Source organism: Pelodiscus sinensis, chromosome 1 (assembly GCF_052426305.1).
Source record: "Pelodiscus sinensis isolate ZL-2025 chromosome 1, ASM5242630v1, whole genome shotgun sequence".
In the NCBI taxonomy this organism is placed as follows: domain Eukaryota; kingdom Metazoa; phylum Chordata; order Testudines; family Trionychidae; genus Pelodiscus; species Pelodiscus sinensis.
The window spans coordinates 142,801,963-142,815,425 of NC_143052.1; the positions used below are offsets into that span (position 1 = coordinate 142,801,963).

The 13,463-nt window shown below is 53.6% G+C and overlaps 2 protein-coding genes across 3 annotated transcripts in view; one reads left to right on the plus strand and one right to left on the minus strand.

Moving 5' to 3' along the window:
• The window catches only part of CLSTN3 (calsyntenin 3), a 28,919-nt gene extending 21,193 nt beyond the window's left edge, over nt 1-7,726 (minus strand). The window contains exons 1-5 of the mRNA XM_075903507.2: nt 7,369-7,726; nt 4,836-4,958; nt 3,795-3,990; nt 1,246-1,454; nt 636-785 (exon numbers count right to left, since the gene is read on the minus strand). Of these exons, the coding sequence (XP_075759622.1) occupies nt 636-785; nt 1,246-1,454; nt 3,795-3,990; nt 4,836-4,958; nt 7,369-7,441 (751 nt within the window). The 5' untranslated portion in view covers nt 7,442-7,726. The remainder of the gene's footprint in view (nt 1-635; nt 786-1,245; nt 1,455-3,794; nt 3,991-4,835; nt 4,959-7,368) is intronic.
• Nucleotides 7,727-9,149: 1,423 nt separating this feature from the next.
• Nucleotides 9,150-12,446, plus strand: RBP5 (retinol binding protein 5). Of its 2 annotated transcripts, none has more exons than XM_075903541.2 (4): nt 9,150-9,361; nt 10,639-10,817; nt 11,378-11,511; nt 12,233-12,446. In XM_075903541.2, exons 1-4 carry the CDS (start codon nt 9,289-9,291, stop codon nt 12,237-12,239), a joined length of 393 nt encoding a protein of 130 aa, XP_075759656.2. In that variant the 5' UTR covers nt 9,150-9,288; the 3' UTR covers nt 12,240-12,446. The 2 variants fall into 2 exon arrangements, with proteins under 2 accessions (XP_075759656.2, XP_006127404.1); XM_006127342.5 differs by having other exon boundaries at nt 9,154-9,361; nt 11,378-11,479.
• The last annotated feature ends 1,017 nt before the right edge of the window (nt 12,447-13,463 follow it).

Below are 13,463 nucleotides of genomic sequence, written 5' to 3' on the forward strand. Positions count from 1 at the left end.
CATATTTTCCACCTATAATCCTGTTTTCCCTTAGATTTTTTCCAAGCACTTACAAACAAAAAAAATTCAACCCGAGGCAATCAACCAGCTTGGGAAATTTCATCCCCAATTAGCAAAGTTATAAGGAATTGAAAACAAGGCCATGTAATGGGTAGTGTCAGGCAACCTTAATAATAGATAGGGCTATCAGCCCTAGCTGTAATATGGCACCTAAGAACACTCCAAGCTTCTCACAGATGCAAGCAATGATCTCCCCATAGTGGTGTTTGCTACCCCATAGCTTTGTAACACAGTGACAGCACAGTTGTGCTGATCAGTTGTACCTGTAGTTAAGCAAATACATGAACATTTATACACATTTGCAATTGGCTTTGGGTTTGTCTGACGATGTTGGTGAGCACGGCGAAAGGTCAGAGGTTAGGATCTTTACACTCCCACAGCAGATGAGGGTGGGGAGAGACTCTACACTGCATGGGTTGGGGAGGTGAGGAAAGTATTAAGGGCGACAGGACGATATGGAGAAAGTGTTCAAGCGTGAAAGGGTGGGATTATGGTGGGATGGGTTGGGGGAGCTGGACCATGAGGGGAGAGCTAGAGGTGAGGATATGGTCAGGATGGGAGAGGAGGCTTCATACCTTGCCAGCTAGGTTTGCAGGTGGGCTTCACTTGGATCTCCACTTCAGCATCATCAGACGCTCGCTTCTTGCCACAGTCATAGGCCGTAACTGTGAATTTGTACAGGCGCTCTCCATTGTATTGCAGCTTTTCAGTGTTCTCAATGTTCCCTGGTGGAGAGAGACTGGGGGTTAGTGGAGCAGAGAGCCTGAGACAGGCAGGGAGAAAAGGACAGACACCTATCAGGAGTCAGGGAAAGTGGAAAAGAAGGGAGAAGAGGACAGAGTAGAAGGGAGAGATGCACGTCAGCAGAACATTGCTCCATTTCCTCGCTCGCAGTGCACCAAGAGTCAGTCCCACTCTATAACAACATCTATTGATTCACCACCACAGCAAACAAGGCAGAGCCCAAGCAAAGTCCTCATTCAATGCCACTTTGTGTCTGTTCTGTAACATGCTGAAGCACCTCTGTAGACAAAAGGGCAGCTGTCTCTGCTCCAAGGCTGAGGAACGCAAGCAGAGCTGAAAGGATCACACACTACCACTCATGTGGGAATGGACCAGGCCGAGGTGGCAAGGGGTACAGGAGGTGAACTGTGGTCTCAGAGGGATATGGAGGCAGGCTCTCACCATCATTGTCAATCAGGAAGGGGATGTTGGGAGTGAGGATCTCATAGTAGCAAATCTGGCTGTACTGGGGGGAGCAGTCTCCATCGATGGCCTCCACCCGCAGGATGCGGTCATAGAGTTTCCCCTCAGTTACTGCCACACGGTATAACTTCTCCACAAAGACCGGAGCAAACTCATTCACGTCATTCACCCGTACGTGCACAGTGGCCCTGATGGAGACAGAGAGGTGAATAAACAACTGGTTGACAAGGCAGTGACAGAGAACAAGAGACCAAACCAGGGAATGAAACCTAGGTCATTCACAAGGCAGACCAAGAAAACAACCCCCAGTGGGCACCAGCCTCATCCCAGTCCTCAAAGAATGCAGGGAATGAGATTTCGGCCCCCACACAGCAGCACTGACTTCCAGGGACTCGGCCAGGATCTCTCAGGAAAGAGAGAGACTGTGTTGGAAATTGATGGAAAGTAGAGATGTAACATCCCAATTAATCAGTTACCCGGTTAGACATTAGGCCCTGGTTAGGCTAGGGCTGCTGCTACCTCAGCTACCAGCAGCAACAGGAGGCTCCTGGCCCCAGCACTACTGGTCTCCTGGCCCTGGTCCCGGGACTGCTGCTGCCACTGGTGGCAAGACTGTTCCAGGTCCAGGGCTGAGGTTACCACTAGCTCCCAGCCCTGCTGGGGCAGCCCTCCGTCAGTGGCAGGCTGTGAGCAGTAAGCATCATCAGGTAAGTGTGATGCTTATCAGGTAACCAGTTACCCATTCACATCCCTAGTGGAAACTATAGTAGAGAAAATTATGAGCAAACTCATGGTTTGTGGAGGAAGAGGCAACAAAACTTTTGTAAAGGGAAATCATGCCTCATTGATCTATTAGAATTCTTTGAGGGAATTATTTGAGGGAACAAATATGCGGACAAGGATGATCCAGTAACTACAGCATACTAGTACTTTCACAAAGCCTTTGCTAAGGTCCCTTGCCAAATGCTCTTAAGCAAAATTAGCAATCATGGGATTAGAGGAAAGGTCCTCTGAAGGATCAGTAAACGATTAAAAGGTAGGAAACAAAGAGTAGGACAAAATGGTCAGTTTTCACAATGGAAAGAGGTAATTAGCAGTATCTCCTAAGGATCTGTATTAGGATGTGTGCTATTCAACATATTCATAAATTATCTGGAAAAGAAGAAAAGAGTGAGCTGGCAAAGTTTGCAGATGATACTAAATTACTCAGGAGAATTAAGTCCAAAATTGAATGGGAAGATGTACAAAGGGAACTTGCAAAACTGGGTGGCTGGCCAACAAAATGGCAGATAAAATTCAATGTTGTTAAGTACAAAGTAATGCTTATTCTAAAACATAATCTCAACTATACATATAAAATGATGGGGTCTAAATTAATTGTTCCACTCAAGACAGATCTTATAGTCATTGTGGATAATTCTCTGAAAATAGCTGCTCTGTGTGCAGCAGCAGTACAAAAAAGCTATCAGAATGTTAGGAACCATTAAGAAAAGGAGAGACAAGAAGACAGAAAAAAAATCACATTTCCTCTATACATTCATGCTATACCCTCACTGTGAGTACTTTGTGCGGTTCTGGTCATCTCCACTCAAAATATATTAGAATCCAGAAAAGTACAGAGAAGGGCAACAAAAAGGGCTAAATAATAGTTTCCACATGAAGAGAGATTAAAAAACTGGGAGTAATCAGCTTGATTACTGATCATAATGATTGATAATCATGAATGCTGTTGAGAAAGTAATTAAGAAAGTGTTATGTGGTGGGACAAATAATAGAAGAACAAGGGGTCACACACTGAAATTAACAGCTAGCAGGTTTAAAATTAACATAAGTACTTCTTCATGAAAAGTGCAGTCAACCTATGGAACTCATTGCCAGGGGATGTTGTGAAGACCAAAACTATAACTAGCATTTCAAAAATAATTGGATAAATTCTTGGAGGTTCCATCCATCGATAGCTATTAGCCAAGATGGTCGGGGATGCAACTCTATGCCCCCAAAGCTGTGACAGGACAACAAGGGGTGAGTCACTTAATACATTTGCTCTATTCTGTTCATTCCCTCTGCAGCATCTAGCATCAGGTTCTATTGGAAACAGCTGTTTTCCAATAGAATAGGGCAAATGTATTAAGTGACTCACCCCTTGTTGGCCTAAATGCACCCAGTATGGCCGTTATTATGTTCTTACATAAAGCAATTTGGGGCTTTTGTCCATACCTCAGCACAAAGCACTAACACCTAGGACAGTACTCTCAGACATGCCTCACTTCAAAGAGCATCACTCATTTGCCCCATAGTTACTGACAATCTATACACACTTAGTGTTGCCTGACTTTTATTGTTGGAAAAATACAGACTGGTGAACCGGAGGCTCTGAAAAGAGCCATTGGCACCAGAGGAGGTTCCTGCATGAATCATTTGAGTGTCCTCTCCGCCTCCCCCTGCCCCCCGGGGTTGGGTGCCCCATTCAGGCATTAGCAGGTGAAGAGGTAAGCTCCAGCCACCACAACTCTCCACTGCTGCCTCACTTGTGGGATTTCTTGGTATTGGTCCCATCAGGTCCCTCTCCGCAGTCGTATGCCTGGATAGTGAAGGTGTGCTCCTTGTGAGCCTCACAGTCCATCGGCTCCTTGGCCCGGATCAGCCCCTCACCGGTGGCCTTGTCCAGGATCACAGCTTCAAAGGGCACTCCAGCCCCATGGATCCGGAAACCACAGATCTCACCTGGCACCCCCCAAATAGGGGAGAAGGAAGAGAGAGAGGCAGAAAAAAGAAAAGAAACAGGCCAGTGAGGACAGCAAGAAGTTTCTGTGCCCTATCACCCAGCCCTCATCCACCTCGCTGTCTCTCTGCAACTTGATCCTGCCCCCTTCCCCTCCCACCATTTCATCTTGCAAACACCCATCTCCCTTTTGCCTCACAGCTCCCTCCTCATGTTCCCAGCTCTCTCTGCCTGAGAATGATGATTTCTGGTTGCCTCGAGGCTTCTTTATGCCAGCTCAGGCAAGAGCTCCCAGGGCAGGGCACTCGTAGGGGAAGGAGTCTTGACCAGGGCATTCCTGGCTTTAAGAAAGATTCCCAGGAGCACTGGCAACTGGTACAAATTAAGGCAAGCCACTTGGGGCAAGTCTATACAGCAGGGCTAAAGTCAAATTAATCTGAGCAACTTCAGCTGTGTCAATTGTGTAGTAAAAGTCGAAATAGGTCAACTCGACTTTTGGTGCTGTCTACGCTGCAGGAAGTGGAAGGAAGAGCACTCTTCCTCCGACTTCTCTTACTCCTCGGTCAATGAGGGTTATGGGAGTTGGAGTAAGAAGTCCTCCAGCCCGCCATTATTTCTAAATAAAGGCTGGGAGTGTAGATGCATGCAATGTTATTTCAGAATAATGTCACTTATTCCCAAATAATGCTGCTGCGTACCTACGTTGTCCTAAGGGGTCCTTGCCAGAGGTGCTGTAAAGCCATCAGTCCCTGTGCTAAGCAACCATCCAGTACTAGGATAAACTGTCTCATCTCTTTCTGGGTTTCTCCTCCCCATCTTCTCTCCACCAACCCTGTTGCCCAAGTACCTGCATAGCGCAGTGGTGCATCCTTGTCCAGAGCAAATAGTGGTGGGTTGAGCAGGACTGTGTTATCATTCTCCATGACGATGCCCTGGTATTCGGCCTCGATCCAGGGCTTGTGCTTGTTTGCTGAGAGGATTTGGGGGACAGGAATGGGAGGACAAGAATGAGTTAGCCACAGTCATAGAAGGCTCCCCAGAAAGGCTGGGGGCACCACCCTCAATCCTGAAATAAAGGAGGCCCAAAGTAGATTGATAAGGGGCAGGAAGAGATAATGCTTGTGTGTGTGGCTCTGGGGAGCTACCACTATGCTCTGTCCTGATGGAGCCCCTCAATTCCTAGCAACACACAGACAAGAGCCACAGCAACACTGCAGGGGCTGAAGGAGCCAAGTTCTAAGGAGAGATTCAAAGAGAAAAATCCTGCCCTGCTCCCAGCTTAATAAAAGTTACAATTTAAGGGACAGAGCCACCCTTAGAACTTCCCTAGGGACTATTCCTGTGGAGCAACCTTACCACATCCCCCCACCTCCTGACTGGGCAAGGGCTTGAAAGGGATCCCTAGAAACTCCACTGACAGATATTCCATGCACATGTCTCACTCCCTGAGCTCCTTTCTCCTTCATCCCTGGCTCCATGTCATGTCCCATATTCCCCTGGCCCCTCCTTGTTGCCCGAAGTGCTAATCCTGTTGGCTGGAGCCTGGCCAGACTCAGCATTGAGACAGCAGCCGGCAGGAGGCTCTGAAAAATGTCACAGGCCCAGAAATAGCAAATTAATCTTTATCACACAAGCTCCGGGGCAGGGAAAGAGAGAAAGGAGGAGGGAGGGATGGAGAGGGCAAAGGAAAATCATTACAAATGATCAGCCCTCCCCACCATCTTACCCCTGTGGAATGGGCCTCAGAGATTATATTGCAATGGCCTAGTTTCAACCCCCATCTAATCGTCCCACCCCATTCACCCAGTCCACGCAGACAAGAGTACAGTCACGCCTGGGCAACGCTCTGACTACACAGCAGGGGCTCAGAGGGGTGGTGGAATGAGAGACAGAGCCTTTCACCTCAAGGGCACCATGGGGCCTGTTCCTGCAGCAAAGCTCTGTTTAGCACAGTGTTGGAGGATTCGGATCAGCACCCTATAGGAGCCAGACACTCATTTGCAAGGACCAGACCTGAGGTGCATTGGCAGAGAACACTGTGAGTAGGGAGTCCAGGGCTCAGGCTGCAAGCCGGGCTCCAGGTCCGGACAAGAAGCAGAAGAAAAGCTGTGTGCAGGGATATCCAGCCTGCGCAGCTGTGGGCTGGGATTTTTCTCTCACCATATTGATTAATGCTGTATTGTGTAGAAATCCCAGTGAAACAGACGCTCTTCCTTTATTCTCAAGAGCTGGGGGCTCCTGTGTGCAATTCCCACCTTCCCACCCACCCCCACGCTAGAAAAGCCCCCTCCCATTCCACTCTGAGCCAGGTTCTGGTTTATAAATTGTCACAGAGGCAGAAATCTATGGCTGTAAATGCCAGGTACGCCCGGTTGCTGGGGCAACAAGCTGATGGCAGAGGGATAAATCTTGACTGACTCCATCTGTCAGCTGGAAGGCACCAGGGTGATTTCTTGGGAGGGAAATCTCCCAGGATCAGGGGCAGGCTTTGGGGGAAATCTCTGGGGGCAGCTCCTGGAAGGTCCCATGGGGAGCCAAGCCACTTGTGAACAGCAGAAGCTACGTTGGGCTTGGGCGGTGCAGTTCGCTAAGGCAAGGAAGGGCATTTAGCCCCAGGGGGCCGTAATCCATGATTGCTCCCTCAGTACAAAAACACCACCAGGTAACCCCCTCCAACACCAACACCCCCCTCTGCACCTGCAGCCAGAAAGGGAACCGGCTCTGCAGCCCGGCCATGGGGCCTAGTCCCCCCCCCCCATGCCTTCCGCCCCTCCTGTGCCACTCCGCCTCCTAGACTAGTCCCCCCTTTCTCACTCCACCCGCCGCCTCAGGCTCTTGCGTCTGCGCCCCCAGCCAGAGAGCTGGGAACCCGCGCTGTGCGCCTGCGGTTTGGACAACACCGTGCTCGGAATGCCTGAGATCCAGGGCGGGTCTCCGCGCCCGGCACAGCGGATGCCCTGGCTCCGCTAGGCGACGCCCAGAGGTTGCATAGTCCCGTGCCCCGCAGGCAGGTCTCCGGGGACGCGTCCGGACGAAGGGTGGAGACTGGGGGGCGGTTATTTCAGGCTGTATTCCAGCAGGGGGCAGGTACCCAGGGCCAGGGAGCTGCACCAGCGGCGGCTCTGGGGAGAGCGAGGACTCAGCTCGGAGGAAGAGGGAGCGAGCGGGCCGAGGCCCTGGGGACGCGCTAGAAAGGGCGAGGGAGGCGGGGGACGGCGGGTACCAGGCGGAGCGCGCGAGGGATGCCCGGAGAGAAGGCAGCACCCAGCTGGAGCCAGGAGCTGGCTCGGATCGCCGCGGGGTCCCTCCCTCGGCAGGACAGGGGAGCGGCTGGCTCCCGTGCACCGTGCGCAGGGCCTGCCCGCGGGGCCCTCACTCACCTTTGCTGCAGCCGCTGCTGGGCAGCAAGGCCCAGAGGAAGAGGAGGGAGGCGAGGGGCCGCGGGCAGCCCATGCTGAAGCCGGCTCCACCTGCGCCGCAGCGAAGAAGAGCAGCCGCCCGGCGCCTCTCGCTCCCGGCTTCGCTCGCTCCTGCCGGCGGGGCGCGGGGCAGGCGGCCGGACTCGCAGCCCCTGGGAGCAGGGAGGGATGGAGCCAGCTCGCACCGCTCCGCTCCCTGCCCAGCCCAGCCCAGCCCCTCTACTGCAGCATGATGTCAGCACAGCCCCGCGCTGACTGATGGGCGCCGGCAGCCAATGCGCTGGGCGCGGGAGCCAGGTGCTGCAGGAGGGGACAGGGGAAGGGGGCAGCGAGTGGGAGCCAGTCTCCTCCTCGCTGCAATGTGAAGGAGGCTGGAGGGGCAGAGCCAGGGGGCGGGGGCTCCATCCTACACAGGCTTTTCAGCTGGGATCCATGGGCTCTCCGCTCCCCACTCCCTGCGCCACACAGATAGTGCCGCGCCCCTGGCGGGGGGCTCTGCGGGGCGCTGGATTGAAATGGGGGGGGGGGGAGCTGCACAGGGCAGGGCTCAGAGGCAATGGCAGAGCTGCAGGGAGCTGTGCGTGGAGGCCGGGGCGGGGCGCACCTGCGCCCGGAGGAGCCAGAACAGCAGGGTAGCAGTAGCACGTGGGGGTCCCTGGTCCTCCGCTTTTCCGTGGTCCCCAACTCAGCTGGCTGGGGCATAACAGTCATGAAGCGCAACCTGCTAGGGAGTAAGTGCAGCGTCTTTCACGGAAAGGGCAGTGACAGGGCACTGTTTTGATGAAACTCACAGCTATTATGGTGTCTCTCAGGGTGGGGCGCTGCTGGGAAGCTCACAGCTGCCAAAATGTCTGGGTTGGGCAGCGAGGACACTGCTATGAGGAAGATCACAGCTGCTGGGGTGTCCCTCGTTTGGACAATGAGGGCACTGCTATGAGGAAGATCACAGCTGCTGGGGTGTCCCTCGTTTGGACAATGAGGGCACTGCTGTGGGGAAGCTCCCAGCTGCCGGGGGGGTGTCTCTGGGTTGAACGCTGAGGGCACTGCGGTGGGGAAGCTCCCAGCTGCCGGGGGGGTGTCTCTGGGTTGAACGCTGAGGGCACTGCGGTGGGGAAGCTCACAGCTGCCGGGGTGTCCCTCGATTGAACAGTGAGGGCACTGCTGTGGGGAAGCTCCCAGCTGCCGGGGGGGTGTCTCTGGGTTGAACGCTGAGGGCACTGCTGTGGGGAAGCTCCCAGCTGCCGGGGGGGTGTCTCTGGGTTGAACGCTGAGGGCACTGCTGTGGGGAAGCTCCCAGCTGCCGGGGGGGTGTCTGTGGGTTGAACGCTGAGGGCACTGCTGTGGGGAAGCTCCCAGCTGCCGGGGGGGTGTCTCTGGGTTGAACGCTGAGGGCACTGCTGTGGGGAAGCTCCCAGCTGCCGGGGGGGTGTCTCTGGGTTGAACGCTGAGGGCACTGCTGTGGGGAAGCTCACTCTGACCGAATATGTCGCTGAGACGCCAGAGCAGAGCGCTTTCCGGTTAGCACCCGGGAGTTTAAAGCGCCGGAGTGGAAGGCTGCGGAAGCTCAGCCTGGTCTACGGCCGATCGCTGCTCCCCGGCCTGTCCACACTGAAGCGGAGGTGCCCGGAACAGAGCCAGCCCCAGCCCCAGCCGCGGCGTGTTCCCCGGTGAGGAACCAGGGGACTCTTACGGCAGCAAGACGCCTGTCCGTGGGGCTGCCTTATCAACTCCCCCTTCCCCGCCCCCTAAGGGAGAGTGAAGCGAGCAAGCAGGAAAGGGGCCGGCCCAGAGGGGGAGACCAAGGTCCCAGCTCATCTCGGTCTCATCTCCCCTGTTCCCCTTGTCTCGTTTCATCCATCACGTCTGCCCATCTGCCCTACGATGCCTCCCAATCTGACCGGCTATTATCGATTCGTCTCCCAAGACAACATGGACGGTTACCTCCGGGCTTTAGGTAACCGCACCCTTCCCCGGCCGCTCCCTCCTCTCCTTGCCCTCCCTCCCCAGGGATGGCACCTCAAGCGGGTTGGGGTTTCTACCCCGCCTGTCCCTCTGTGACTTTAAGCATCAGGGGAGTTTGGTGCCGCCTGTGGGCGCTGGGGGTTCAGAGCGGCCTGGAGACATTGAGGGGGATTGTGTGATGGGTGGAGCGCAGGGCTCCCCGCTCATGTTCATGTCGATCTTCCTCAGCTCTCATGCTTCAGGGGTTGGGCCAGTCACCGGCAGAGATTCTTCCTCTCCCCGCTGTGTTCTGGGGCGCGGGGCTTTTCTGTCTCCTTCCTCTGGCGCAGCAGAGGTGGCCATAGCTGGAGATGGGACATTGGGTGGGATGGGGGAGGGTTCTGAGGTGGCACTGATCATCCTCTCTCACATGCTTGGCTGGCTGGGTCTTGCTCATATGCTCAGGGCCCAACTGATGACCTTAAATGGGGTCAGGAAGGAACCTTTCCCCAGGCCATTTTGACAGTGAACTTATGTGTGTGGGAGGAGTTGCTTCCTCTACAGCATGTGGGCAGCATGCTGGGATTTCCCAGGTATTTCTCACATCTGTTGCTCCTGTGCCGCAGTTGGGACTCAGACACAAGCACAAGTGCACCTCCATCCCTGCCTGTGGCACGCACAGCTCAGTCCCCTGGCAGGTGGAATGCTCTCATTTTGGCTGCCCAGTTCCCTGTATGAGTGTTGGGGGCCTGTGATATACACGAGGTCAGAGCAGATGATCTGATGGGCCTTTCTGGCCCTAAGCTTTCCGACTATGACCTAGCTGTGGAGCTTTGCACAGTCACCCGTCTGTGCAGGAGGGGTGGGCAGTGTGAGTGCAGGAGGTGGAGCCTTCTTGGAGAAGGGAATGAGCTATATTGATGGGGGTAGTGATGGTCACTGAGGCTATGTCTAGACTATGGGGTTTTATCAGAAAAAGGTATGCGAATGGTGCTCTGCAATTTGCATACCTTTTTCTGATAGTTTTGTCAGAAGAGCCCTTCTTCCTCATGGAAGGAGGAAGACAGGGCTTCCAAAAGAGCACGTCTGCTTGTCCACAAAAAGAAAGTGAAAGGGCAGATGCGTTCCATGAATGCGGTGGAGTTTTTCCGGGATACTTCTGGTATCCCGGAAAAACTTTGTCGTCTAGACATAGCCTGAGGAGAATGTAGCGAGGGAACCAAGGCAGAGAAATGAAGTTCACTACTATCAACACCCCATTACATGTTCCCTCCACCTCATCCCACCTAGACATTAATGTGGCCCTGAGAAAACTGGTTTGCCTCCTGAAACCTGACAAGGAGATAATCCACACTGGAGATCACATGACCATCCGCACAATCACCTCACTGCGCAACTACATCATGGACTTTGACCTGGGGAAGGAGTTTGAAGAGGACCTGGGGCCAGTGGATGGACGCAAGTGCCAGGTGAGAGTGCCAAAAGGCTAGACCAGTGATGTCAAGGCATCTTGATCAAGGACAGTGGCGAGGGCTTTGTTTAATAACCAGAACAATGCTGTTTCTGATGCAGGAGCCAGAGTTGAATCCAGCTCAGAGCTATGTTGGGTCTGCTGGGTTAATAGCTGATGTGTTCAGGTTTCATGATGTATATGGGTGAGGAGCATAGAGCCCAGCCGTCTAAAGTTTCAGTATCCAACTATCCTAAAATCTGTCCCAAGCAGTAATACCCTGAAATAAGTCAGAAATGCAAATCATTTATCCCCTGGAACGGATTCATCACGTGTCATGAAATGTCTGACTTTATAAGATGCTGAAGTTAATCAGCAGACATGAAAGCCAGACTAAGGGGTCTAAAGTTAGGAACATAACAAAGAAAAAACCCTTCACAACAAGACCTGCATTTGAAAATGTGCTTCAGAAAGAGGGGCAGGTAGTGAGGCAGTGTGGAATGGTGACAGTACAAAGAAGTAGACAAGGCTTTTTCCCATGCCTGACCATGTTGCCTGTCTCTCCCCAACCCATTTCAGACAGTCGTCTCCTGGGAAGGGGATCAGTTGGTGTGTGAGCAGCAAGGAGAGAAGAGAAACCGGGGCTGGAGGCACTGGCTGGAGGGGGACCATCTGCATTTGGTGAGAAGGAGCCGGCTAACACCCCAGAGAAGGTAGTCTCAGGGGATTCCCTAGGCCGGGTGTGCCAGAGGCTCAGAATGGGATGATCGTCTCTGCGTCCCCGCCCCCACCCCAGCGGACCTCAAGCTAGGCCCCATACTTTATGCATGGCTTCACCAGGGCAACGGCCACTTCACACAAACATCCTTCTGCAGAGTTCAAAAGTTGACTTGGCTGAGCTCAGCGTGAATGGGCCAATGTCCCTGCCCTGCCCTGCAATTCCACCAGTGCTCCTGGGGCTTGTGAGAGGAAAAGGCAAGAGATGAATCAGACACAAGGTTTCCTCTGTGTGACACCAAAACCTCTTCAGGCACAAAGAAGAAACTGGAAGTATAGGGAGGCTGTGGGGTAGGGCTATGGAGCATTAGCAGAGCTGCAGGGTGAGGGGCAGGAGTGCAATACCAAGGATGCTGTGGGTATGGGCTTTGGGGCAGTGGCAAAGCGGCATGGGGGCAGGAGTGCAATGACAAAGCGGCTGGGGGTTAGGACTGTGGGGCACTGACAGAACCACATGCAGCTGGCAGAGGTGCAGTCACAGGGGGGTTGCTGCGGGTCAGATTTGGAGGGACATTGGTGGAGCTGGGGGAGGAGAGGGAGGAAGGAGCTAGGCCCACGGCTGGAAAACATGGGAACTGTGGGTTGGGACTGAGAAGCCCTGGCAGAGATGCCTCAAGTCTCCCCTTTTATCTCCCTCCCTCCCTTTCTTCTTCCCAGCGCATGACAGCAGAAGATGAGATTTGTGTACAGATCTTCCAGAAAGTGAAGTAACCAGAACTCCTTCCCAGCACTGAGCACTACCCCCTTTGGACAGAACTACTTTCACAACAGTCAAGGCCAAAGCTACCGAATCTGCCCCCACTTCTCTCCCTCCCCTCCATCCTCACACACTCTTTGGAATTAAAACAAGAAATAAAAGTGGCCAAAGCTCCTGCTGCATTGTGTTTCCTTATTACTGCCCACATTCATCTTGCACCCAGGTGCCAAAGCATGCGGTACCCAGCTTCCATTCCCCAGCCCTCTCTCTCATGCCCTGGGGACTGGGAGCTCTGCAGAGCTGGTTTTGGTGCCTTCTAAAGGTTAGTGCTCCTTCCCAATGCTGCCATGTGGGAGGCCCAGACTTGCCTCTCTGTGCTGCTCCCTACTGCTCAGTGAGAGTGCCTCTCAGCTGGGCTAGTGCTGCGGGGTGGTGTGGAAAAGCTGAGACTCATCCACAGGAGAATGGAAGCCCAGATCTTTCTGCAAAGAGGCGACAGAGAGCGGGGATTTCTGATGGCTGGGGCTGTGTGTGGTGTGAAGGGTTCCAAGCAGTCTGGGAAAAGAAGGAGGCCAGTCAGTGGGGTGGGAGGGAAATGTGGCCTCAGGTTTCAGTGAGATTCTTTCAGAATAAGAGCTCTGGCGTCCCAGCCGCAAGGGAAGGGGGAGGGGTAGTGGAGGAGTCACTGCTTGGCTGAACTCCAGATGTGAGAGGGAACCTAGGCTGGAATGGAAAGTGAATCCCCCTCACCCCAGGGACAGCGGCTGGTGCAGAAAGGGATCTAGGGCTTGTTTTGCTTGAACAATCCCTCTGCTATTTTCACCTGATGAGATCCCTCTGGGCTCTCCCTTTTTTTGGGAGGGTGGGGAATAGAGCAGAGACCAGGCCCCTCAGGTCATGGTCAGAAGGAAGCTGAGATGATGGTCACATCTCCACACCAGTCAGCAGATTAGTCTTGCCTCAAACCTGAGCTCCCAACATTCTCAGGACGCATGCTGACCCCTAGTGGCTACTGCTGGTATGGAACACTTCCCTCCACCTGTGAGTAGGGACTGCATTGGAATCAAAGACCATATGGGAAGCAACATTACCAGCCCAAGCAGTCAAATGGCATAAGGCTCTCCCCACAAATCACAGGGATTCTAAGTTGTATGCAATACTAATTGTCTTCTCTGTATTTGTTTTTTGCAT